The following is a 25983-nucleotide window of genomic DNA, read 5'->3' on the forward strand; positions in this document are numbered from 1 at the left end:
CATCTTGTGGAGTTCTCTTGAAGTACAGAAACTGGAGCAAAATTAGGGAGTTAATTATTTCTAGTCTTCAATAAACACAAACATTAGGAGCAGACCATAATAAAGCATAGCTATTGCTCTGGTCAGTCTTTATGTGCATCTTCATTGGGCAGTCTGTGTATGAGGGAATTAGGTGCCTTACTCCCAGGAATCAGCAAGACTTTTTTGGGTCCCAGGTAATTCAGGTTGGAAGGGACTGCTGCATTTCCCGGTCCAACTTCCTGTTCAAAGCTGGGGTTATTTCTGAGATGAGACCAAGTTACTCAGCACTTTGCACAGTCTGGTCTTGAAACCTCTGTGAGAGAGAGACTCAGTGCCACCTGCTCCAGTACCGGGCTGTTCCTGTGGGTAGACTGTTTTTCTTCAGATCCAGTCTGAACCTCTCTATTTCAGCTCTTATATTGCCAGAAGAACTAATGTGAGGACAGCCTTAAGTGTGTGACAGAAGTTGTAAAGAGTTTTAATTCAGATTTGTCCTTACTAAGTTTGTCTGAGTTTCATTAGTTAGCAAGGATGAGTAATCATGGTTAATCAAGGCAATCATGCAATCTCAAAAATAGTAAAAACATTTTAAAGGAATATATGTAAAGATTGGATTAAGTGAGTCATAGTTCAAATCATAAGTCTTTATTTCAGAGGTTAGTTTATTTTTTTGCTGCAAATACTTATTCCAAGTAATCTAACTTTGGAAGGAGATAATGTTACTGTCTTCATACAATAGACAGTCAGTATCTCATTAGCATCATTACAAGTGAAAATTCTATCTCAATGCTTGGCAGTATTTATAAACTAGTCTCAGTGATGATGCAATTTTGGTGTGTCACTGTGACAGTGCTGCTGCTCAATGCCATTCTCATGTCTAATTGTAGAGACAAGCTGAGCAAGGCTGAGGGTGCTGCTTGGAGTGTACAGCTCTATGTGACCTGCAGACATTGAGAAATGTGAGCAGAGTGTTGTTCAGTTCGATTTTTGTGTTCACCTTTTGTAGATGTATTGAAGGAGAGAAGGGATTTTTTCAGGGTATAGATGGTTTTGACTGTAACCATTTTGTTGGCTGCTAATATTTTAGTAGTTTTAAATGATTACAGCCTCTTTATGTATGTGCAAGGCAGTTCTAATTGTCCTTGTAGTTGTCAAAATAATTGGGAACTCTCAAAAAAGTATGCTTAATTATTTTCCTAGTTTTCTGGGAGTTCCATGAGTTCTGTTAAGCTTCAGTAAGAGTCAATACTTTGCTTTGAATAGACCAAGCTATCATTAGAAGTCTTTAAGCCTTAAAGTAATAAGAGCTTTCAAACGTTATAGTTGTTTATTAACAGGACTTTAAAAGGGCAGACCTCAACAGAGTTTTAAAAGTTGCTTAGTTCTTGCCAAGTAGTTAACTGCATAATTTAATTACTTTAAAACCAGTTGTTCTCTTACAGTATTAATCAAATACAGTATTAGTTCTGGCCATCTACATTTCTGTATAAAGAATTCTATGTATTTTTGATAGCATTACAAAGTTATTGCATGAAATTTGCTTTTAGATAGGAAATACTTGCAAATATGCACAGCTGAGAACATTTAAAGTAACTATCCTATTCTATAATTTCCCATTCAGTGGGTTGTAGTTTCAAGAATAGGAATTACAAGAGTTGGAGAAGTCCTTTTAGTAAGTCTAGTACCTTTGGGTGGGCTTAAACTTCTGTCCTGTAAGGAAAGGTAGGTAAAGGTAAGGTCACTTTCGCTTAATCTTATGATTGCAAATTCAACTCTATTTTTCTTGTTGTTTAGGAGAGTATATTTACAATGTATTTTATTCTAGACAAAATTTATACTTCATTAGTGCAATGCGTTAGTGATCCATTAGAATCTTCCATCAGACTGTTGGGTCTCTGGTTTTGTTTTTATATGCTTTTAAAGTGTCAGTTTATTTTAAAGCAATACTTCTTAAATCTGCAGCTTATGTTTTTACCATGTTGTTGCAGTAACAGGCACCTGCATGCATTTTTCAGTATAGCAAAGACTAAGTTAGTGTAAAGAGGAGATTGAAAATACTTTTTCAGCTGTATAAACACACTCATGAATGAACATGTTCTTTTTTAGTGGCTGAAGATAGTTTCTGGTCTTGTAAACAAAGCATTAATGTAAACAAAGCATTAATGTAAACAAAGCATTAATGTAAACAAAGCATTAATGTAATCTTTCAAAACACAGAAACGATTGTATGTGAGGTTTTCATTTTCAGAGTTTTACAGATTTATTTCAGAATTTTGTGCATTAATATTTTGACTATTGCTGAAATCTGGTTTCCATAGAACATTGTGTCTAAAAATTTCAGATTGTCCTTTTCCTGATAGGAATTCAAGCCAGGGAAAGGCCAAGTTTTACAATGAGTATTTATTAGAACATGCATTAATAAAGCTTCTGTTAGGAGCAGCAAAGAAGAATTGACAGAATGCCATCACTTACTGTCTCACTTGTATGTAGTTACCTGCTTTCAGCAACAGTTGGGAGACCAATCCCAGCTGCTTGCCCAGAGGTAGGAGGTGGTACTGACACACCAGTGGCTTCTAGGCTGGGTTCAGAAAGTGCTCAGTCAGGCTGATTGGGACTCTGAGGAGCCTGATCTCATGAAAAATCTTCCTAGCCATGGCAGAAGAGATGGACTGGAGTGGTTTCTAAAGGTCGCTTACAGCTCCAAACAATCTGTGATTCTGTGGAAGTCCTTCCAAGGGTCCGTTCTTTATCAGGTGTACATATGATCTCGTGGTCTTTGTTCACATGTAAGAACCACTGTGATGTTGCTTGAATTGTGCAGCTTGTTTGTGCTAGCGTAAAGGTTCATCTGGTGCTCTGAGCTCTGAATTTCCCACAGTCAAGCAGTTCTGTCTCCTGAATAAGATCTGTAAGGTGTTATACCAAATTCCTTACTTGCAAAGTAGTGTTTAATCCTGTACTAACAATACAGGGCTTTTTTTCTTTGTTTCCACAATTCTGTACTAGTTTGTTGTCTTTTTCTGAATGCTCATCTGTAGTGCTAAGTGCAGTCAGATATTATACCCCAGATTGATACTAAAACAATTCCACTTTCCTCAGCACAGCTCACTGTTATTCTCCAAAAACTCTCATTCACTATGAATAGTCTGTGAATAGTCTTTTAGGTCCCTTGGGGAAAAGCATGAATGAACTAGTGAACCCCGATGACAAATCTAGCCTCTGAGCTTTTGGAGGGAGAAAATTTCATCATCTAAAGTCTTTTGTTTTGTAAAGCCCACAGTTTGCCAGCAAGCTTACAGTTCTATGAATTGCTCAGAGGATCTCACACATTTCTGCATTAATATATACAAAGACAAGCAATCTGCTTAGAGAGCTCAGAGTTTACTACTTAAAGCTTTGTGGATGAATTTTCAAAACTTCATTCAAAGAAAAGAATAATCAGTGCTGTCTGTGTGACACAGGTATAGAGATTTCTCTTTGAATTACTGTTTAGCAGCCGAGCAACTAAAGTTTGCTGGTCTTAAGAATGTGATTTTATGTGTCATTGATTGCAGTAGGCATTGACAAAAGAATAACTTGGCTACAAGTCTGCTGAAGGTAAATTTGAAGTCTGGCAATATCAAGGGTTCCCTGAGAACGAAAGCATTGGTTGCAGTAAGGCCTTTCTGGGTTTTCAGAAACAGCAAATAGATATACAGCATTCAACTGATAATGTGCTTACCTGCTTGCTAAGCTAAGAGCTATAGGGATTTCTGCCTTCTCTTTGTTTTCACCTAAGAAAGTTTTATTTCTGTGCTCAAATATTTTTTTTCTGCATCAGGATGTGCATATATCTTGCAGAGTTCTGAATATAACATTCCAAGTACTCTTTATCACTCTAGTTAGAGAGCTACAGAAAAAGGGTCAAAAATTTTTTGTTGCTATTGTTTTTACTGAACCATAAATGTCTTGTTTCTCTTGTTTAAATCCAGAACAATGGACTGAAACTGAAATGTACGTAAGGACATCATAAAACATTTTCCTTATTCGGAGTGTGGGTAAACATGATGGTGCTGGTAGTACCATGGGTTTCTTGGGGAAAAAATTAAAATCTGATCAAAACTGAATTAGAAGCAATAAGAAATAATAGTAGCCTTAGAACAAATTGAGGCAGGTTTGTCATAAAAGTAAAATCACTGTTGTTGAAACAATTTTACTTTGGTTTAAATGATTCATCCAGAGGGAGTTTTTTGAATGCTTTTAATTGTATAACTGATTCTATTTGCATAATGTTACAGAAATTCTGATTTGTTCCATCAAACTGCATTCATTTAACAGTTGGAATTAGTGGTCTGTAATTGTATTTTATACACTGATGAAGCTTTATTTTTCCTCAGGAAGTGTCACTGCAGCAGACTGCACAGCCTACATCAACAATAGTTCGTCCAGCATCGCTCCAGGTTCCCAATGTTCTGCTTACGAGTTCTGACTCAAGTGTTATTATTCAGCAGGCAATACCATCACCAACTTCTAGTACTGTTATCACCCAAGCTCCATCATCTAACAGACCAATAGTGTAAGTTACATAAATCTTAGCAAAACATTTTCTTGCAGAATTTGAAAATCTGATTTACTTTCAGTTACTGTTTCTGCAGTTAATATATGAATTTGAGATGCTTTGGTGTAATGTGATGCTTTACTACACATGAAACATTGGACTTTCACTACATGTGAGATATAATGCCATGTTCTCCACATCACTAAGTTCATATTTTTGATCTCCAAGTAAATTATACATTATACCTGTAAAGAAACAAACCAATTTAAAATAATGTGTAAACTTGTTCTCTTCTCTGGATAAGTTTTCTTTTATATAGTTCATTCCTTTTTCAGTCCAGTTCCAGGTCCTTTTCCTCTGCTGTTACATCTTCCTAATGGACAAACCATGCCTGTTGCTATTCCTGCATCTATCACAAATTCTAATGTGCATGTCCCTGCTGCAGTTCCAGTAAGTAAGCATGATGCTATATTAATTTGAAAGTGGAGCAGATTTGCATAAGTGCAGCATAGATCTTAGTTTTAAGCACCTTGATAGCTGTTTTGGCTTCAGAGGGTAGTGCTGTCAAATGCTCTCTATTATGATAACATACTCAGGTTTTCTTCATTTTTATACTTTATCTGGTCAGCTTGTTAGACCTGTCACCATGGTGCCTAGTATCCCAGGAATCCCAGGGCCTTCCTCCCCACAGCCAGTGCAGTCTGAGGCTAAATTGGTAAGTGAAAAACTCCATTATTCCTCAAGAAGAATAACTTGAGAAATTAATTACATTCTATTGCTTTTTAAAACAGCTTTAGTTTTCTTTTATTAGTCTAAATTCTGCAAATGCAAATTTAATAAAACCAGAAAAATAACAGCTGCATTTATTTTACAGTTCTTTCCAATTCCAGCCTATGTTAATTCCGTTCTTAATGGCCATTTTGATCTTATTTTTAGTCATTCTTTTAAATAAATTTTCTGACTAAACTCCTTCTTACTTCTCGTATCAGAGGATCAGAAATGCTAGCTGGGAGAAAGACAGACAAGATTAGTAGCATGTGAATGTATGCTTCAGAATGTTACCTGCAAAAAGAATGATATTTCTTGAAAAACAAAGAAAAATTTTTTTAAATGTTTTCAGACTTTCAACTGAATATAATCCATTTGGCAAGAGTTCTGCAATTAAATATATAGTACTTACATAGTTAACAAATTACTCTCTGTGGAGGTTGTTTCTGTTGTGTTGGGTGTTTTTGGGGGGAGTTGAGGATTATTTGGAAAATGTCTAAAACAAGCAAAAATTTGGTTTGGTTTTTGATGGGGGGTTTGTTTTTTTTACTTAATGTTAGTGACCATCTAAGGTGGTAGTTTGAATTTGTCAATTTATTGAAATATTTTATACAGCATTAGGCAGTTGCTTCTCTCATTTTTTGTCTTGTTTATTCCAACTGTTCTAAAGCAGTAGAAGATCTATTATTAAACAATAATTAACATGTTTATGACCAGTGTCTATCCTGGAATAGTGTTCCTCTTCCTTCAGCTCTTACTTTCTGCTAACAGAGAATCAGGAACACCTGCTAGATAAAATATATTTTTCTGCATTGATATTGGTAAGTGGGAGGATGCCCTTAACATTCTTAGATATCTCATTTATCTAAACCTGTGGGCTTTCTTTCCTTTACCTGTTTTCTCTTCTCAAGCCACAGTATGAGTAACACTGAGTCTGGTTTTTGTGGAGTAAAGGGATTCCTGTAGAGTGAGCACACCTAGACCACATTCACCAAATACTGAAACTGCTGTGGAGAGGTGCACTGGCTCTGCCTGATGCTGTCAGGTCTTCCTTCAATTCCCTGCTCTGCTGAACACAATGACTTTTGTAATAGTATAAAGGAGGACATAACGGAAGAAGGTCTGTTTTTGTGCATCCTTCTCTCCTGGGAAAAGGAATCTTTTAATACCTCAGAAAATACTTAAATGTAACCAGCTCTTGCAAAATTTATTTACCTTAAATCCAGAAGAGAAGAATGTAAAACAAGTGAAAGCAAGAGCTGTTTTCTCAGAAACTGAATGTGTTTTAGGGTCAGGAGACTCACGCTCTGAATTCTGTTTGAAATCCAGGAGAAATTGGTTTGAAATAATTTTTTAGATGGGCAAGGCATTAGGTTTTTAAGCATATTACTGAGTGATTTTCTCTTAGAATGATTTAAAGGCGGAGAGGAAATACATGTGTGTGGTGAAGGCTTTGATCTCACATTGGAAGAAGCAGTCACTCAAATGCAATGGAAAACAAAGATCATTAGACTTAAAATTTAACAGTCTCATTAGCCTTCTCATTACAATTTAGCTAATATATGCACTTCAGTGATTGCTTATCTATTTTTTAAGTGAGACTGTAAAAAGGGTATTTGCAGTATTTCCTTTCCTTGTTGCTTAACATGAAGCATGAGCAGAATTCAAGAATATCAGAATTATGTATATTTCTTATGCTCATTTACTTTTATATAGTGCCTATTCACAAGAATAAAAAACCTAATTTCTTATCCCCCTGAAAGTAAAAGCAATTTAATGAGAAACTTAATGTTTATGTAGAAAAGCCTCCAAGAGTAAGACTAATTCACTGTGCCATGGGATGCATTGTTGGCAGATACGTGATGGTTTATTAACTGTAAAGTTCAATTTAATTTTTAAATTCAAATATTTGTGATGTCGAACCCTTTCTTTTCATATCTCTCTTAAAAATAATTTTGCTTGCTGCATACTAAATTCTCTGAAGCAGGTTTATTTTTCACTTGTGTTCCTGGTTAAGCCAACAGAAGACAATATTTAGTTTTACAACTCACTTTTCATTTGGTTAATAGTTCACATTTAATGTTGAAAAATAAGCTAATACACTGAAATTTAATAAATGAACATTGTATGCTTCATGTATTAATGGTATGCTGCAATTTGTGGATTTATTGGTATGGTTAAGTTAGTTTAACTCTGGGAACATGCCCTGTGTACTTTTGCCTATTATGGCCACATTTCTCCTTTATCTTGGGAGGCAGTTCTGAAGGGCAGAGGAGTCCAGGACATCCTTTAAGAAGTAAATCTTAAAGGTGCTGGAAGATGAGCCAGCAGTGAGGATTGGCCAGGCTGAACAGAGAGCCTTGGCTGGAACACAGCAGAAAAAGGGAAGTGTGTGACCTGTGGGAGGAGGGGCCGGCAACTCGGGACTATGTGGATGTTGTGAAGTTACACAGGGCCAAAGCCCAGCTAAAACTTCATCTGGTTACACTGTAAAAGATAACTAAACATATTTCTCTAAGTACACTTGCAACAAAAGGATGTCCAAGGAGAATCTCCGTCTTGGATGGAGATTGGATATGGGGGGAAGCACAGTGACAAAGAATGAGGAAAAAACAGAAGTACTTAATGCCTTTTTTTTGCTTCAGGCTTTAATAGTAAGACTAGTTCCTCTCTGGGTATCCAGCACCTTGAGCTGGAAGACAGCCATGTGGAGGAGAGCAAAGCCTCCCTGATCCAACCTGCTACAGCCCCAAGACACACAGAAGGTTATGGGGCTGGATGGGATCCCTAGGGTACTGAGGGAGCTAGGGAAGAAGCTCAGTAAAGCCACTTTAAATCATTTCCCAGCAGCCCTGGCTAGCTGGGGAGGTCTCAGGTGACTGGAGGTTGGTAAATGTGATGCTCATCTTCAGGAGGGGCTAGAAGGAGGATCCAGGGAACTGCAGGCCTCTGAGCTTGACCTCTGTGCTGAGGAAGGTCATGGAGCAGATGATCTTGATCATTGTGGTACACACAGAACAGCCAGGATCAGATCCAGTCAGCATGGATCTGTGACAGGCAGACTGCTTGACTGACCTGCTTGGCTTCTGTGACAAGGTGACCTACTTATGGTGGATGAGGAAAATGCTGTCAGTGTTGTCTGCATGGACTTTTAATGAAGGCTTTGACACTGTTTGCCACAGCATTCTCCTGGGGAAACTGCTCATGGCTTAGACAGATACAGTCTGCTGGGTAAAAAAATGGCTTGGATGGCTGAGTCCAAAAAAGTGGTGGTAAATGGAGTTAAATCCAGTTGGTGGCCAGTTACAAGCAGTGTTCCCCAGGGCTCTGTGTTGGGGCCAGTTCTGTGTAGTATCTTTATCAGTGGTTGGGACGGGGGAGTGGGGTGCTCCCTCAGTCAGTTTGCAGATGGCACCAAGTTGGGCAAAAATGTTGGTGTGCAAAATGGTAGGAAAGCTCTGCAGAGAGATCTGGACAGGCTGGATCACTGGGCTGAGGCCATTGGTATGAAGTTCTACATGGTGAAGTGCTGGGTCCTGCTCTTGGGTCACAACAACGCCAGGCAGCGCTGCAGGCTGTGGGCAGGGTGGCTGGAAGGCTGCTTGTTGGGACAGGACCTGGGTGTGCTGGTCAGCAGCCAACTTAACATGAGCCAGCAGTGGCCAGGTGGCCAAGACAGCCAGTGGCATCCTGGCTTGTATCAGAATCAGCAACAGTGTGACAAGCAGGACCAGGGCAGGAATTGTTCCCCTGTACTTGGCAGTGGTGAAGACACACCTCAGGTTCCGTGGTCAGTTCTGGGCCCCTCACTGCAAGACAGACATTGGGGTGCTGGAGCATGTCCAGAGAAGGGCAGTGGAGCAGGTGAAGAAAGTCCTTTGAAGAGTGACTGGGGGGAGCTGGGGCTGTTTAGACAGGAGAAAAGGAAGCTCAAGGGGGACGTCCATGCTCTGTACAGCGAGCTGGAAGGAGAGAACAGCCAGGTGGGACTCGGCCTCTTCTAAACAGCAACTGATAGAATGAGAGAAAACAGCCTCAAATTGCACCAGGTAAGGTTTAGATTGGACATTTAGGAAAAATTTCTTTTCAGAAAGGGTTGTCAAGTACTAAACAGGCTGCCCAGGGAAATGGTGAAGTCACCATCCCTGGAGGTGTTTAAATGACATGGAGATGTGACACTTTGGGCCATGTTTTAGTGGTGGACTTGGCAGTTCTGGCTTATTGGTCAGACTTGATCTTAAAGGTCTTTTATAGCCTAAACAATTTTATGAACCTATGAAGTCTGTCAGCATAGTATGCTTAGTGTATTTTGAACAAAAAGTCAGATGAAGGGGTGAAGCTGTGGTGTTCCTTTCCAAACATTCCCAGGAGTATAGATGTTTGGAATTTTTTTGGCTGTTGCTTTATTTCTTACTTACTATTGAGGAAAGTTTTTGTTGTTCTTTATAGACAGACCTTGCAATCTCATGGATTATTTTGTATTGCATTATAAAATGTAAGAATAGAATATGTGGCAAATACAAAAAACATGCAGGAATAGGTTCCTGACTAATTTCCCTGGCTTCCTTGGGTATTTAAGTAAGCATTGTCCTGTATGGGATGCAGAGTTTGGAAAGTTAAGGTGGTTTATTTATATCTGGTGTTGGCAGTAGTTGTTTGAGTCTCTCCTGTATTGAAGGACCGTACTTGCTATTATGGTGTTCTGCATTTTCTGTTATCATACCACAATACTATTTCAAGGTATTCTAAGTTGACACAAATCTAATAACTTCAGAGGTTGAGTAAAATTCCTGAAAAACTGATGGTAGTAAATTTAATGTGTAATAGCACCAAATTGTTGCACTGTTATCACATCTGGAGCTGTCCTGTGTAGAAGGTACAGCTCTTTGTTTCAGATGAAATACCTGGCAAAAACCAGGCACTTTCTTTTGTGCTTTGTGCCTTTCTTTGCAGTGGCTATTTCTGCATATTTCAAGGAGCTAATGCGTTTTAGAGGTTTGTAGTAAGAAAAGAACTTTGTTGCTCTGAGTACATTCCTCATTCAATCATTCATTTCACTCTTGCTTGCTTACAAAAAGCTACTGTTATGTAGACTTCTTCTTAAAAGTGAACGCGAGAGGTAGTTAGATAAAAGTCAAGTTAGAGATTGTAGTGCTTCTTTCCTAATGCTCTGAAATTTAAATATGAATTTAGATAACTTCATTTCTGTGTTTGTATTAACATGAGAAGAACACATTTTTATTTTGATGAATACCCCTTGTTTCCTTACAAGTTGCCAAATTGTTCAAAGAAGAAATGTATTTCTTTATACTTTCGTGAATCAACTTTAGTAAACAAATTCATGTTTTCATTTCCAAAATCTGAAACTTAAAATACCTGTCAGGAGAGGCCTTTGGTAGTGAACATTGGATGCCTTCCTATAGCATAGTTAAAATTTTTCTTTAGCTGTCCTAGAAGTCGTACAACCCTTTAAGGATAAAGGAACTGAGGCACTTGCTGAGATTTTGTTTCCCACAAGGGACAGCTTTTGGAGACTTTTTACTTTTTCAAATTACCTCTCTTACAGCATTTGAAAGGACTTTTTATTAGGGGTGTCCAGGTCTAATGCATAATAATCAAAACTGTGTATTTATTTCTGTGTTCAATAAGTTTTCAGTCTGAAGTGTCAGACTCCTTCAGCATGGCAGTTTTGGTTATTGATGTGAAGTGAGTTACTGAGATGTCACCTCTCGAACTCTGTTAGTTCTTTGCTGAAATGGTCTTTTCTCTGCTTACTGGTCAAGTTGTTTGACATTAAATGATTGTATGAATTCCATAGAGGAGCAGTTGTATGTGGGAACAGGTTCACTGAGTGAAATGGCAGATAGAAAAATGTATACCACCTGCAAGGACTAATAACTGGGAGGAAAAAATAGTCATAAAAAAAGGAATACATAAAAGCAATGGCAGACAAAAATTTTAAAATTGTATGTGCAGTGAGCCAAATCCTTATGATTGGTGGCATTCTTGCAAGAGGCTCTCAACTGAAACAGTTGACATTAAGTGAAGGAGTGCATTCAGTACAGTCTTAGGGTCTCTTTCACCACAGAAACATATACAGTGCTTGATGTGTTTCAGTGCTGTGAAAGAATTGCATAAAATGAGATTGCATTTTAATTTTATTGCCTCAGTATTGAATTTATTGTAGTGAACAGAGCTGGTCCATTCACAGCTGTGAAAGGCACTGTTACTATAGTTTTGAACATTCTTGGATCCTTTTTCTCTACTGCTTGTAGAGCTGAAGTACAAAATTACTAGAGATTTTATTCAGACACAGCCTTGTCTTTTACTGCTCCTATTTTGGAAATATTCTTACATCTTATACTAAGAATGACATTCAGTAGGAGTAGAAATGAATTTCGGATTTCTGTGGCGCACTTAATATAAATTGTCAGTTTTTCTGACATGATTCCATGTTTGTCAGTGTGCTAAAGCAACTAACTTTTGCATACTTAAGTAAAATCATATGTATGTCAGTTTTATGGTATTTTAGAGGGGATTAGAAGTAGATGCAATAACTGTCTGAAGAAAAACGCCAAAAAACTTAAAACCCCCAAAAAACTTCTTCATGAAGTTAAGGATGCATGATTTTAAATAACTGTAGAATTGCTTGTGATGCTCTTATGAGAAGATCTGTAATTGTATGCTTTCTGTGTATGGAACATGAGCCTTGAGTTGCAGCTGTTTGAGTTGCATCCTTTTTGAGTGTGCAGCTTGTGGGTGCAAACTTAGCATTCAGATTCTTCAGTGTGGATTGCAAAAGTTTCTGAAGAATTCCAAAATTGCTTTAATATGCTTAGAAGTAGATGCAATAACTGTCTTAAGAAAAACCCCAAAAAACTTAAAACCCCCAAAAACTTCTTCATGAAGTTAAGGATGCATGATTTTAAATAACTGTAGAATTGCTTGTGATGCTCTTATGAGAAGATCTGTAATTGTATGCTTTCTGTGTATGGAACATGAGCCTTGAGTTGCAGCTGTTTGAGTTGCATCCTTTTTGAGTGTGCAGCTTGTGGGTGCAAACTTAGCATTCAGATTCTTCAGTGTGGATTGCAAAAGTTTCTGAAGAATTCCAAAATTGCTTTAATATGGAATGTTTCCCTCCATCTCCACTTTCCCATGCAAAACTTTTTGTCACAATCTGAAAAATACCTTGCACTCAGTAGGCAACCAGTAGACTTTGCAGGAGGTTTCTACTGAGAAGTGACAGAGGGCAGCTTGGCAAATGTTCAGAAACCAACATTAAGTTGCTGGAGCCCGGCATGGGACCTTGTGTTCAGCAGAATTCTTCTGACCTGTCTCTCTGCATGCCGAGCTAATCAGCAAACACCTAATGAGCCTACTCTAAAGAAACAGACCCTCTCACAACCTACTTCATTTTCATATGTTCTCTGGGGGTGGAGAGACAAGACTTCATAAGGACTGATGATGCTGCAAAGACCACAATAATGATAATTAACTTGCTGAATTTAGAAGATTATGCTGTTAATTAGTTGCAAAATAAAGATAAGTAATAGAGGAGCAGATGGTAGGATAACACCCAGGAGAAGGAGGGTTATTACTCTGATGAGCTTTTGTGGCAGATATGAAATATGGATCTGAGTTTTTCACAAATTGTTTCTGGAGTATATTATCTTGTTTCTGTGAGCTCTTGATGGAATGATCCAGTCCTACCAAATTTTGACAGATGTGGTGAGGATTTGTTTTCAAGGATATACATGAATGATAAAACCTTGCTAATCAAGATTTTAAAAGCTATTAACCTATCTGGTTAGTTCACCTATAACCAAATAATATCAAAAAAGCCTCAGTTGTCATCAGGTTTCCCCGCAAAAAATGCTTATATACATGTATTCTAATATGTGTTTCTGTATTCTTGATTGTTAAAAATGAGATTCTCATGGAATTTGGGATAACTGTCTCCCTACTCATAAGAAGCACAACACCTGTATAGTATTTTACTCCAGCATCACCTTTTAAAATATGAAACTTATTAAGCACACGAGCTGGAAGTCTTCTTGTGAAAATCTGTAACTATTTCTCAGATTTTCACAATGTGTCTGCATTTGTGGATAATCCTAACTACTTTAAATTAAACTTTCAAACATTGTAATATGAAATTAAATACAAGTATTTCCTATTCCTATTTTCATAGTACATTATATTTAACAATGTAATGCTCAAAAGGAGTTTGTTTACTTGTGAATTTACAGGATATAATGTTTAAATGGCATTAATTTAATTGGCATTACAGTAAGTAAAGTCAAGTCCAACTTTGTTTGCACATCCCAGTGCAAACTCAATTACCATCATGGGCAAAACAGACTCATCTTGAGGAGATCAGTTTCATTTATTACTAATCACATCTGAGTAGGATAATACACCCAAAACTTAAAAACACCTTCCCCTGTTTCTTCCTGAGCCTAACTCTTCTCTACCTCCTGCCCCTCAGCAGCCCAGGGGAAAGGGGAACAGTGGCTGTGGTCAGTTCCTCGGACATCTCTGCTGCTCCTTCCTCTGCTTGGGGAGGACTCCTCTCACTCTTCACAGAATTACAGCTTGGGCCAGGTTGGAAGGGACCACTGTGGTCATCTGGTCCAACCCCCTGTTCCAGCAGGGCCATCCCAGAGCAGATGGCACAAGTTTGCATCCAGAGAGTTCTTGCCTATCTCCAGTGTAGAAGGTTTTACAATTTAGACACCAGGATTAGTTAAAGAGAAAGAGGAATTATCAACCATCCACTTTGCAGTTGCAGGTAGATCACAGAGTTTGGTTTTACTAATTTTAGTTAGACATTTAGAAAACACTTAGGCCTGCTGGAGACAGGGACTGAAATGTTTTTGTTACCTTGTTTTTCCAAGGAGAGTTAGGAAGGTACAAGTAAATTCTTGAGTTTAATTAAAGTGTTAACTATCTAAGGGCTTTCAGAGTGCTATACAAATACTAAAAATTATGGACATATTATCTTAAAATTTTTTGTTATCCTGCCCGAATGCTTGCAGCTATCCCAAATTTTTGTTGTTAAAGTTGAACACTGGAAACTGCAGTAAATTTGGTTTGTGTAATTTTCTGAAGTGTCTTCATTCTGGAAAATTTATGAAGGTGATACGATAAAAGATGTGAGGAACAGCTCATTTAGCTGTTGGGATTAACTCCTAATTTTCACATGCAGTTGAATGGTTCCTATCTGATGTAATGTGCTGCTAATTCAATCCAGAGCTTGCTCTACAGAACAGACTTGCTACAGAAGTCGTTGGCTAAGGATTCCTTAATAGAAGGCCAGTAGAGGAGGGTTGGAGTTTCTTGGTTCTCTTTGTAGTCCTCAGTTAGGATACCTGCTGGAGCTGGTTATGTGCTACCAAATCCATGTAGTTGGTGGTAACTTGCCGTATTTCAGACCTGAAAATATGTTGCAGTTTTGACAGAGCAAATCTGCAATCTCTTGTTTTAATTGTAGCATAGGATCCAGGAAAGTCTGTCACTGTGGAAGTTAGGAGAGAGCTGTTAGTGTATTTCACTGACTTAATTGTTGGAAGACATTGGATGCTACAGTTTATAGATAATGTCTACATAAATAGGTGCAAAGTTTTCTGTTTATTCTGAGCTGGCCAAATGCTGCCTCTCTCTAGTATTCTTAAGATGTTCTATTAATCTTAGTATGTGAGCGACACTTTGTTCATATTTCAAAATGTGATGTCACAAGATACCAGAATTTCCACAAATTTACATGTTTAAGTCATTAATCTTCTCTTAAACTTGTATTGGATTCTTTAAAATCTGGTACTCAGTAGAAAAACATTTTCTAACACCGTTTCTCTAGTAAGGTAAATTCTTCAGTAAAACAAAAAAAATAATGATAAATTGTACAGTATTAATGGAATTTTAAGAAAGGATCTGGAATTACAGGCAGTTGTATCTGCTGAAATTAGACACTTTGTCATTTAAGATTAATAAATAGTTTTAAATAGAATGTTTACAGTTTTAATAGATTTCACCAAAAGTTGAGTGAAGTATTTTTCAACAGACAGTCAGTAACATGCTCTAAAATCATCCATCAGGTTGTCAGTAACTCTTGGGTGTATTATATACAGCTGAACTTGCACATTACTGTTCTTCATAGTGGCTGTTTGCAATAAAGGAAGAACATCAAACCTTTCAGCAGTTTTTTACTGCAAAGCCGCATGCTCTAGTAGTTATCTTGCATGTTTCTACGTAAATAATATTTACATGTAACCTGAAGCTTCTTACTATTTTGTACATCATTAAGATGTTTGTTTCAGTAAAGATATTGGCTTTTATCTAATTAATCATAAGAAGAATTACAGAGGTGAGTGTTTGTAAAGACCGTGAATTAGTGGAGGCATAACAAGCTATTTAAAAATTAATAGAAATAGAGAGCACCAGAAGTTTTAAAGTGGAAAGACACTTGTGTTCCAGTTGTTCCCTAGTTTCCTTCATGTGTCATTGTTACTCTTCTGGTACTACCAGTTTCTGCAACTGTTTATGGCTTTACATTCGTCTGTTTGTGGGCACAGTTCACTACAGATGAGGCTTTCTGCTTACTTCTCCGTACAGTTTACCATCCTTTCCTTTCTGGGATCTTAGATAAACCTCATTGCTATTGTCATGATTGCAGAAACTTACACCCTGTTTTTAGGTGTATGCATAGGTCACTGTTGAAAGCCTGTAAAAAGAAACACATGTTTAAGAATTGGAGTTCCTGTTTCCAAAGTGGAAGTAACTGCTTATATAAATGATTAATCATTCAAGCTAGCATGATAGAATATTTCTTTTCTTTTTCTTCTTTATTTTCTGCTTTCAGAGATTGAAAGCAGCCTTGACCCAGCAGCACCCTCAGGTAACAAATGGAGATACTGCCAAGGGACATGCAAGTGGGTTGGTTAGGACTCAGTCAGAGGAACCACGACCACAGTCACTCCAACAGCCTGCAACTTCAACAACTGAAACACCGGTATGACAGGAGTGGGCATGTGCCTCCTACCTCCTCCTTTTATTTTGCAAATACATATGTTTTTTCTATACTCTTGGTTTGTAAAATTGAGGTTAACAGACTCCTCTTTTAGTCAATAAGTCTGTAGCAGTAAAATGTTTACAGGTCTTATATGTTCTTAAATGCTTCTAAAATCTATTATCTATTATCCAAGATGATGATTTCAAAACAACTGCTCAAATTTAGAACTAAGTCCTGATTTCTGAAGTTCATTGTTAGGAGAGTCTGTGGCAGCTGAAATTTTTACAGCTGGTCAATATATATTTGAAAAAACAAGTGCTTTTATTCTGTGTTTCTGTTGCATCTGTTTTATGTTTATTATATTTTATATTGTAAATGCACTTAGAAATTATTGCATCATGTATCATGCTCATGTTAATTTGCTTGAAGATCTTCTCTGGGTTGTCATGGGAAGAGTTTCAGCTGTGTCATTAATTCATGAAACAGAAGAGTTTCAGCTGTGTCATTCATCTCAGGCTCTGGAAGGGGGGCTCTGGTTTTAGGTGCGATTTGTTGTCCTTTTGGGACAACAGATCAGAACAGGGGAGTAAAAGGCAGAACCTCTGAGTCAGACAGGAAGTGGGCATGCTGCTGTAGGAAACATACACTTCCTGGTGAATCCTGGAGGATTACAGCTGTTCTATTTCTAAAAACCTTCTGGAATGTGTTTTCAGACTGCTTATAAAAATCTCAAAGAGTTATTCTCAGAATTCATAGCGTAATATTAATTTTATAAAAGCTACACACCTGGCCTAGAACTGGCAGGACTTATATCTGCAATGAAAGCCTCAGATTCTTACACTGGCCAGTGAAATCAAATAATATATCAAAACAAATTTGTTTGGAACAGAACAGGGGAAGAAGGTGACCCATCCTAAAAGGATCTCTTCCTAAAGCTGCTGTTCCTCCATATATTTTCAAAATATCACATACCAAAATTTTCAGGATGAAAATTGCTGTTTGGTTGTCTTAGCGTTATTGTACAATTAGTATTAATCAAAAATAGCAAGTGTTTCATTCTTAAAACATTGATTTGAGTTCCCAGGGGTTTTTTATTCTTAGTTCTTCAGAATTAATGCCAAATTGATATGCCAGCTGGTACATGTTTGGGGTTTTTAATTTAAAAATAAAACTTTCTTGCTGTGTGAGACTGAATGTGGAGATGCACCTGTGAATGTCATGTGGACAGTTATGTTCTGTCTATCTTATCTCTTTAAAGGATTTTAAGACCTGTTATATTGTTATTATATTTTATTAAATCTTTGTCTAGGATATATACACAACTGTGAAATGAGTATAATGTATATTTTAAAATATTGAAGTATTTTGATACTATCATGTAATGTGGGTAGATTAAGGGAAGTTGTTACTCAGGTGTGGGGAACACATCAATGAGTAGGAAATTGTTATCTGGAGATCCAGGGACCAGGGAGTCTCAGCACTGCCAGCATTTGTCAAACAGCTTCTGTGTAGGGGGCATAAGCAATTGTGTCATTTTTCAGTTGTGACTAGGTGTGTGGGAAGAGTCAAAAATAGAAAATTCATTTCCTACTAAATGTAGCTTGAAAGCTATTTTGGATGCAATATGTTCATGTAAGATGATCAGGAGAGTAAGTATGGATAAAAGTTCTAAAAACATCACTGCAGAGTTAAATGGGCACAGCTTTGAAAAAAAAAAAGTGTGTCACCTGAATGTATTTAGAAATGCCCTGAATGCTTTTCTCAAGATGTGCAGGCTGTTCATACCAGAGCTGTAGGTTAAGTCCTGGCTGTTTTCAGGCATCACCAGCTCAGCCTACGCCACAAACACCAAATACAGGCGGTCGGCGAAGGAGAGCTGCCAATGAGGACCCTGATGAGAAAAGGAGAAAGTTCTTGGAGAGAAACCGCGCTGCTGCCTCCAGGTGCCGGCAGAAACGGAAAGTCTGGGTGCAGTCATTGGAGAAAAAAGCTGAGGACCTGAGCTCACTAAATGGCCAGTTACAGGTATACTTTTGCTTTCAAGGAAAAATTAGTAAGTTATTTTGTTCTTACACAGTGATCCTTGATCAGTGAAACTTAAAACTTTGCATGAAATCTGAAATATAAATGGTTTTATATTTCATGGCTCAACTTAGGCTTCAAATTCAGAACTAGTTGTGTATAGCAGTAAAATTAGAGGAGAAGAGCATACCCATATTTCAAGATGTGTAAATTTAAGGATCATATCCTTCTATCCTTTGCTTCATTTGAAGTAACTTTCAGGTTTTGATACTAAACTAAGATGACGAGATATGTTGGAATAAACACTTTTGAGCAAAGTAATAGTGTTACCATGAACACATCTTGCTCTTAGTTTGTATTTATTAAGTTTAGGGCTTATTTCCTTTGGTTCTTTTTAACTTCACCTTTTTTTTCCTTTAAAGTGAACATAATGCTTGTGAAAGGTGCCAGGTTGACATCAGTGGGTACCGAGGGCCTCTTTTGCCCACAGAATGGGTACGGCAGTGGCCTTGCAAATTTTTGCCAGCAGCTCCTAAATCCTATAGAGATGAAGTGCACTATAAGAGGGTAGGGCCAGTGTATGTTGCAGGTCACTTTTCCACTCCTCTGATCTCATAAAGTCATCATGTGAATGTACTTTTCCCCCACAGAACAATCCATGACCCTATTGTTTAAACTACTATTAAATGTTAAAGCATACTTTCCTAATGTTTTCCAGCAGCACGTAAAAAATTGGCAGAAATTATTGTTTTCAAAATAAAAAGTCTAAAATCTTCATTTTGAAAGTTGCTGAAAGGAAAAACTATGAAGCATTCATTTAGAAAATGCAGTGAGACTTATTTTGATATGTTTAAGTGTCACTTATTTTTCTTTATCAGAGCTGTTCACTGAGTCAGATTCACAGATCATCTTCCTGTGAAAACTCACCTCTCCTGCTGTTTGGTGTAGAAAGCATCACAATTTGATTAACAGGAAAGTAGGGCATGTTGAGGTTGTTTTTTATCGTGTAATCAAAGTTACAGTGTATCAGTCATCTTCATGTTCATGTCTTTAAAAATACTCAGCATCCCAGACCCTGAAATGTAAGATTCCTACCTAAGCACACACCATGAAATGGTTTCCTGTGTTCCAAGAATCATGACGCTCTGCACAAGCATTAGTTAAATTTCTTGCAAATATATATTCTTCTCACACCTGTTCACAGTCTTTAGATATACTCACTTAATGCACAGTCCTCAATTAACTCCATTAATTACATAATTATATGTAGCATTGTAGCTTAAATAATCAATAAAGGAGTGAAGGAGAATTTTAAAAATTGGCCATAATTCACTATTAAGTGAAAGTAATGTTTGCTGTGATGTGAACTGCCTTTCACATATATATACCAAGTTTTAAAACAAAAAAAATCACATAAGTGCCATAAACAAAATGTTTCAAAGTGTTAATTCAGTAATAGTGAATTCAAGAAAGATTTTCTTACAGTTTACCAAAAGTAAAACTGTTAACTGTAAAGAACAGAAAAACTTGAAAAGAAAATTTGATATCGGAGAAATAATTACACTGTGCTTTATGTGAAAACATTAATTAATCCTATATTTCCATAATAATAACTTGACAGGCTAACACAGCTGATCAGCAGAGTGGGCAGTAATGACCCATGACTACTTACTTGATATTTAATAGAAAATTTAGTAAGTTTGGAGTTTTGCCTTAATGCAGGTTTATAGACTGTGTTTGGGTTAGTAGTTCATACTCAGTTCAGTGTGTAAGTGGCCTGCTCAGCTGAAGTTACCAAGAGCAGGTTCATAGTGAAAGGCCTGCTTCTTCTGTTTGAAGAATTTCATTTTGAAGCAGTATTTTTCAAATATTTGTTTAGGGGAAAATTTCCATCTATTACATCACCAGTAACATATATAGGTTAGGTAGGCTGTCTTTATTATAGGCTCTGCTGTGTAAATTTTTTCACGCTTCCAATATTTTGAAGGTTATTTACTGTTTTGATTCTTGAGAACTGTGTTTTCTATTAATTGTTGACTTGTTTATTGATCTTAAATCTTATTCCCCACCTTGTGTGGCCTCTGTGCCTTGCACAATCCTGCAGGGTATAAGAAGGTATTGACAATGATCACAGTGGCTGCTGAGCCACATTGCAGGATCAGATGCCAAAGTGCATTATATGTTCTGTATTTGGTCCCTCTTGCTTTAATAATCTTAGAGGATGAAGCTTTAGAAGAATGGCCTGTCTTCCTCCTGAGGTCCCAGTGGGTTTTCAGTGAGCAGCAGTTGAGTGATGGTTTGTACTTATGCTGCAGAAACTGTTTAGGAAGGCTAAATTATGAAAGTATGCCCATAAGTAAAGATCCTTTCCCATAGAGGAAGTTGCCCAAAAAGGAAACAGGAAGAATGCTGTTTAACTGAGCCACAGACAGTCCCTTATCCCCAAAAGTCACATTTACCTGCCTCTGATGATACTTTGAGTAATAACATATCACAAGTCTTGTCTCACACCATGCTGAGTAAGGCCTAATGTGGTCCCATGGTCCCACTGTTACATCTGCATTTTGGATGCAGGGAGGAAGAGGCAGGTACAGAAGAATGTGTCATACACTGTGTCCTCCCTTCATAAGAGTGCAGAAGGGAAGGCATCTTTGGAAGGATGGAGTGCAGGTACAAGTCAATATGCTTTCCTCTGGAAATGTGCTTTCTCATGCTAGCACTCTTTGAAATGCAGGGACATAGAAATTCTCAACAGCATGTGAACTACATTACATACTTCTTTAAAGGATTGTTGATGCCTGCACTTGGTTCTATCTCACTAATGAGGAGCACCTTTCCAGTGTGAAAATCAGAAATAATCTTTGTTCGTGCCACCTGTTAAAAGTGTTTATTTCATGTGTTTCTTGGTAGACTGTTTTCAACATGTTAACCACACATGAAATGACCACCACACATTCATGTGTTTTGAATGAGGTGGAAGGACTTGCTGTTGTCACAAGCAAGATAATTAACTGCAATATGTATAAGAATGGGTTCTAATCAACCCCCTTTATCAGTTAGAAGTGGTTCTTACTGGTAATATGTAAAGGGCAGCCATAGATTGCCTTTCTGTGACATTCCCCATCCATGTGTCTAGCAGACAGAACTCTGTTCTAGTGTCACGAGTGGTGTGTGCATTGTATGTGCTACTGTTGGCACCAGTGTTGTTGTTATGGAATATACAGCTACCATTGTTCTAGAAACAACCCCATCTCTTTTATATAGGAATGCTGATCCATGTTTTTCAAGTTTGCTTTAATGTAACATAATGTATTTGCTTTTTGTATTTATGCTGGCAGCAGTCTTAATATTTTTAATACAACTGACATTGATCTATAAACTGTAGTATAAAAATTTTTCATAAACATGTAATTTTACTTCCACAGATGAACAGCAACTTCATACTTACATGTGCTGTTGTATATAAAATTCTTCCTTAAAATATGGGAGACAAAATAGAAAATTTCTGCAAACCTTTTCCTGGTTGCCAGAGTTTCTTTGAACTAACTGAACTATATTTCATAGTCTTGGACACTGTTGCTTCTGTAGGTTATCAGGTGCCTCAAAGCTACATCAATGTGTTTTTTTCTACCCAAACGATGTCAGTTGTGTGCAGCTGCCTGCATGGTATCAAGATTTGTGGCTCCTCAGTAAATAACATGGTGAACTATAAGGGCAGACAGAGCTGGAGGCAGTAGTCCTGTGCTTTTCTTGACAGCCTAAGGTTTCAGGACATCTAGTGCCACCTGGTAGAGAATTTGTGGGGCTTTTGGTTGGGTTTCTATCATTGCAAACCTTATTGATTGTAGTCACATTTTTCTTTCATTACAAATGTCTGTGAAGTCAGATTTTTGGGCATCTTCCAGCTTTTGGTTTTAATAAAAAGTTTCTAAAGGCTATTCTAAACATAAAAGGATTGAAGAGAAAAGGAGACCTTAAGAGGATTTTGCAGGTATAAAGGCTTGACATTTGTTGTCTTCTGAATGGAGAGAGAGAGAACACAAAAGAGGGGCTTTTCTTTGAAGAGTCTGATATTTTAGTTACTTAGTGTAATTAAACCTAATAAGTTCTGTTCTGGAAGAATTGTTTTCTTCTGGAATCCTTTAACTTGTAATTCATCTCATCTCTGGCTGCATTGCCTTATTTCTTGCTTGCAAGTAAATAGGTTGATTTTCTTGTCATTTATTTTGCAGATAATTTCAGATGCAATCTAGTTTTCCTCTGTTGGTTTTTTTTTCCTTTTACTTCTAAATGCAGAAACATAAGCATTACTAAATAATTATGTCACATGTGTGGTATATTACAATAATATGCAAAGGTTCTTGTACTTGAGGTAACTTCAAGTGTTAATAGAAAAGATTTATATTCAAAATAAAATAACCCATGAAAAACACATATTGTGTCCAGATACAGGGATCACAAAGCATTACAGATAATTTGATTCATAAATATTTTTCTACTCTACAAAGTAAAAATGGGTCTATCAAAATGCCATAGCATTCTTAATTTGGTTTGTCACATGCAATGCAGTTACGTAGCACTCCTCATCTCTGGTCACCAAGCTGCTTTCCAGGGAAGGTAAGTATTGCAGCTCTCCACTTTACAAATGGGCAACTTGAAGCACAAAGCAGTGAAATGACCTTGCTCAAGGTCACCCAACAGTGGAAAGGCAGAGTGTGGAAATGAATCGAGGCCCTGGATTGTGCAGGTGCTGTCTCAGATTGCACTGTGCTTTAGCGACACAAGCTGACATCTCCGGATTTTGTCATTATTATCAATGATTCCTTCAGAGACCATGTTTATGTATGGCTGCCAAAATAAAAATCAGTCTGGACATCAACCAATATTTGCTAAATTATTTTCCACTATATGAGATTTTCTTTTTTGAAGTCCAGGTATAAATAGAGTCACTAAAAAAATTATTCTGCATTGGCTTTTTGGATTTTGTTTTCTATTTTTCCTTTTTTTTTTATGTTAGCTGTGACATTTGTTGAAATATGTGGAGCTAAATGTAGGTTTACTCTGATTAGAATTCATCACAAAACCTTCTAGAAGAGTCTCACAGTAGCTGGATCATGTGAATGAGACTATATGTAGACTCTACATCTGCAAACTGAAAAATGTATGTTATATTTTTTAAAAACGCAAGCATTTCCCAGTAAATGTAACAAAGCAAGGCAAAGCTAGCTAATATTTGCATTTTCTAAGAGAAAGTAAATATATACATATTTGCAATATATACCAAATTGAAACTGCTTGTATTTCAGCTACCCCTAAATGAACAACTGAAAATCCTGTAAAACTTAATGCTTACCTTCAAAACATGTAGTTTGAGCCTGGTAAAGTACATAACTTTCTTCTCCTTTAGAATGAAGTCACCCTGCTGAGAAATGAAGTGGCACAGCTGAAACAGCTTCTTCTGGCTCATAAAGATTGCCCTGTAACTGCCATGCAGAAGAAATCTGGCTATCATAGTGAGTAATGTTCCATTACCTATAGCCTGAGGCTGCATCAATGAAATACTGCCAAAATGAACTGAATGAGCATTAAAATTGAGAAGTGCAGTTCTAATATTACATATATTACATTAAAGATCTTCTTTTTATAATCTTGAAGTTATTGGAAGACAGGAAATATTATGTGGTATTTAAATATATATGTTTAAGTCAGAATTGAATTGTTGCATAACATTGAAAGGTTTGTGTTGGTTTAATGAATGCATATGATAATTAGCATTTAAGGACTATCAGTTACTACACCTGCTTTAGAAAATATAATTAAAGTATTAAGAGCACATGATAAACCATTTTTTATACTTTATCATAGCCTAATACAGTGAAAGGTCCTTGTGGGTATTTTTCCTTCATTGTAATGAGATTTCAGTAGAGGTACTATAACAGCTGTCCTCATTTACCATAACATCCAGGATCAGTCGAGCCATTAAAATAATCAGATGCAGGTTCATGGCTCCTACTGTACAATGTCTTCTAGATTGTTTGGATATCCACATTAAATGACTGCTTTTCTATAGAGAGGGTATTTTTAGAGACAGTTGTAGAATTGAGGGGAATACTGACACTGTTAATACCAATATTTTCTAATCGATATTTTTATTTTAAGTTGTTCTATTTTTTTTCATCCTTCCAGCATTTTAAAGGTTAATTATGCTTTCCTGACTTGTAGCTTCCTTTTTGGCTGTGATACACGGTGCCAGAACCAGCTGCTGCTGCTGTAGAATAAATGGCCAATTTTGTCCATTGTACACAAATTTGTTACAAATAACAGAGCTGGGAATGCATTAGGCAACATTCATAATATATAACCCACAGCTTTCGTTTTTATGATTTAGTGATATTTCAAGATATTTGTAAATGTGAAGATTGTTTCTGCCATATGTAGCCACTTCATTTTAATTTGCCAGTGTCAGTAATTCAGGAGAATAAAGGAACATTTTGTACTGCATGCAAACAGATCCTCAGGTGCTTGCGATAAAACTTAATAGCCACCATCTTTACTTGTAGTCATTGTAAGCAATTTCATCAGAATGGGCAATATTTTTTAATTTAAAAGATTCAGGAGATTTAGCAACTCTGTATTGCCATATATATTTAGAATACTGATTTTGTCAGTTTTGAGCTTATAAATCTTGGTCCTTTGATCTCCAGTCATTTTGACAAGACAGAAAATAGCATCTTGGAGTAAATTGGAACAGTATAGAAATACGTTTGGGATTTATATTAACAATGATTGCTGCAGGGATGAGGCCATTATGGCTCCCATCTGACAGAACAACATAATTTCATACAGAAGCTACTAGGGGGATAGCATTATGCATGCAAGGTTTTTAACCAAAAAAACCCACACAAAAAACAAACCATAGGTTTCTTAAATGTTGATGTTTTGAGGATTCATGTTCCTGAATTGGGATGTAAAATATTTCATCGTAAGTCATAAACTGTCAAAGTGATTCCATGCCAGGGATTTCTTTGTTGAAGGACTAGTGAATGGCCTGTCTAGTAGTGCTTGTTTTCAGCCCTCAGTAAAGGACTATGCTTCTGATTCAGTAAAGAATACAAAATGAATCAGAACTAAAATACTAATCAGTGGCAAACCCCTACATTTTAGAGGAAAATAGTATTACACAAGGAAATTGGAAGCATAGCTCAGTTTCTTGAAAAGTCTGTTGAAAGTAAAAGCTTAACATGAGTGATAGTTGTAATGCCTTCCCTCTTAAAGGATTTTGTCACATTATCTCTGCATGAATATTTTTAGGAAAGTATGTTGGCTAAGTGACATATCCACAGTAGAGTTTATGAGAGAAAAAAAATTGTTTCAGTCAATATGTTTATGAAAATGGTGTTCCTATAAAGTGTATTTAAATAAACATACTGCATTCATCAAATAATCAGTTGCTTCAGAAATGTAGTGAGTGGTTTAACAGTCTTGTCTCTGGAAGAAATTGAAGACCCCAGCTTAAAGAGCTCCTGCAATGCTGACTATTGTGCACTGCATAGACCACTTTTTAACAGCCAGGTCCACAATTTGATGGCTTTTCATGTATTATGCCCTTAAATAGGAGCAAATA

The 25983-nt window shown here is 37.0% G+C and overlaps 1 protein-coding gene across 6 annotated transcripts in view; it reads left to right on the plus strand.

Annotated features, from left to right (window-relative positions):
* Positions 1-25983, plus strand: part of ATF2 (activating transcription factor 2) — a 48153-nt gene that overhangs the window by 16516 nt on the left and 5654 nt on the right. For 4 of the 6 annotated variants that reach the window (XM_039705958.1, XM_039706149.1, XM_039706045.1 and 1 more), the window contains 6 exons: positions 4398-4576; positions 4894-5008; positions 5187-5273; positions 16188-16337; positions 18156-18362; positions 23767-23872. In XM_039705958.1, the coding sequence (XP_039561892.1) occupies positions 4398-4576; positions 4894-5008; positions 5187-5273; positions 16188-16337; positions 18156-18362; positions 23767-23872 (844 nt within the window). Of the gene's footprint in view, positions 1-4397; positions 4577-4893; positions 5009-5186; positions 5274-16187; positions 16338-18155; positions 18363-23766; positions 23881-25983 lie in introns of those variants that run through there. The other 2 variants (XM_039706310.1, XM_039706234.1) reach the window with 2 other exon arrangements.

Source organism: Passer montanus, unplaced genomic scaffold (assembly GCF_014805655.1).
Source record: "Passer montanus isolate IOZ18808 unplaced genomic scaffold, ASM1480565v1 scaffold1, whole genome shotgun sequence".
In the NCBI taxonomy this organism is placed as follows: domain Eukaryota; kingdom Metazoa; phylum Chordata; class Aves; order Passeriformes; family Passeridae; genus Passer; species Passer montanus.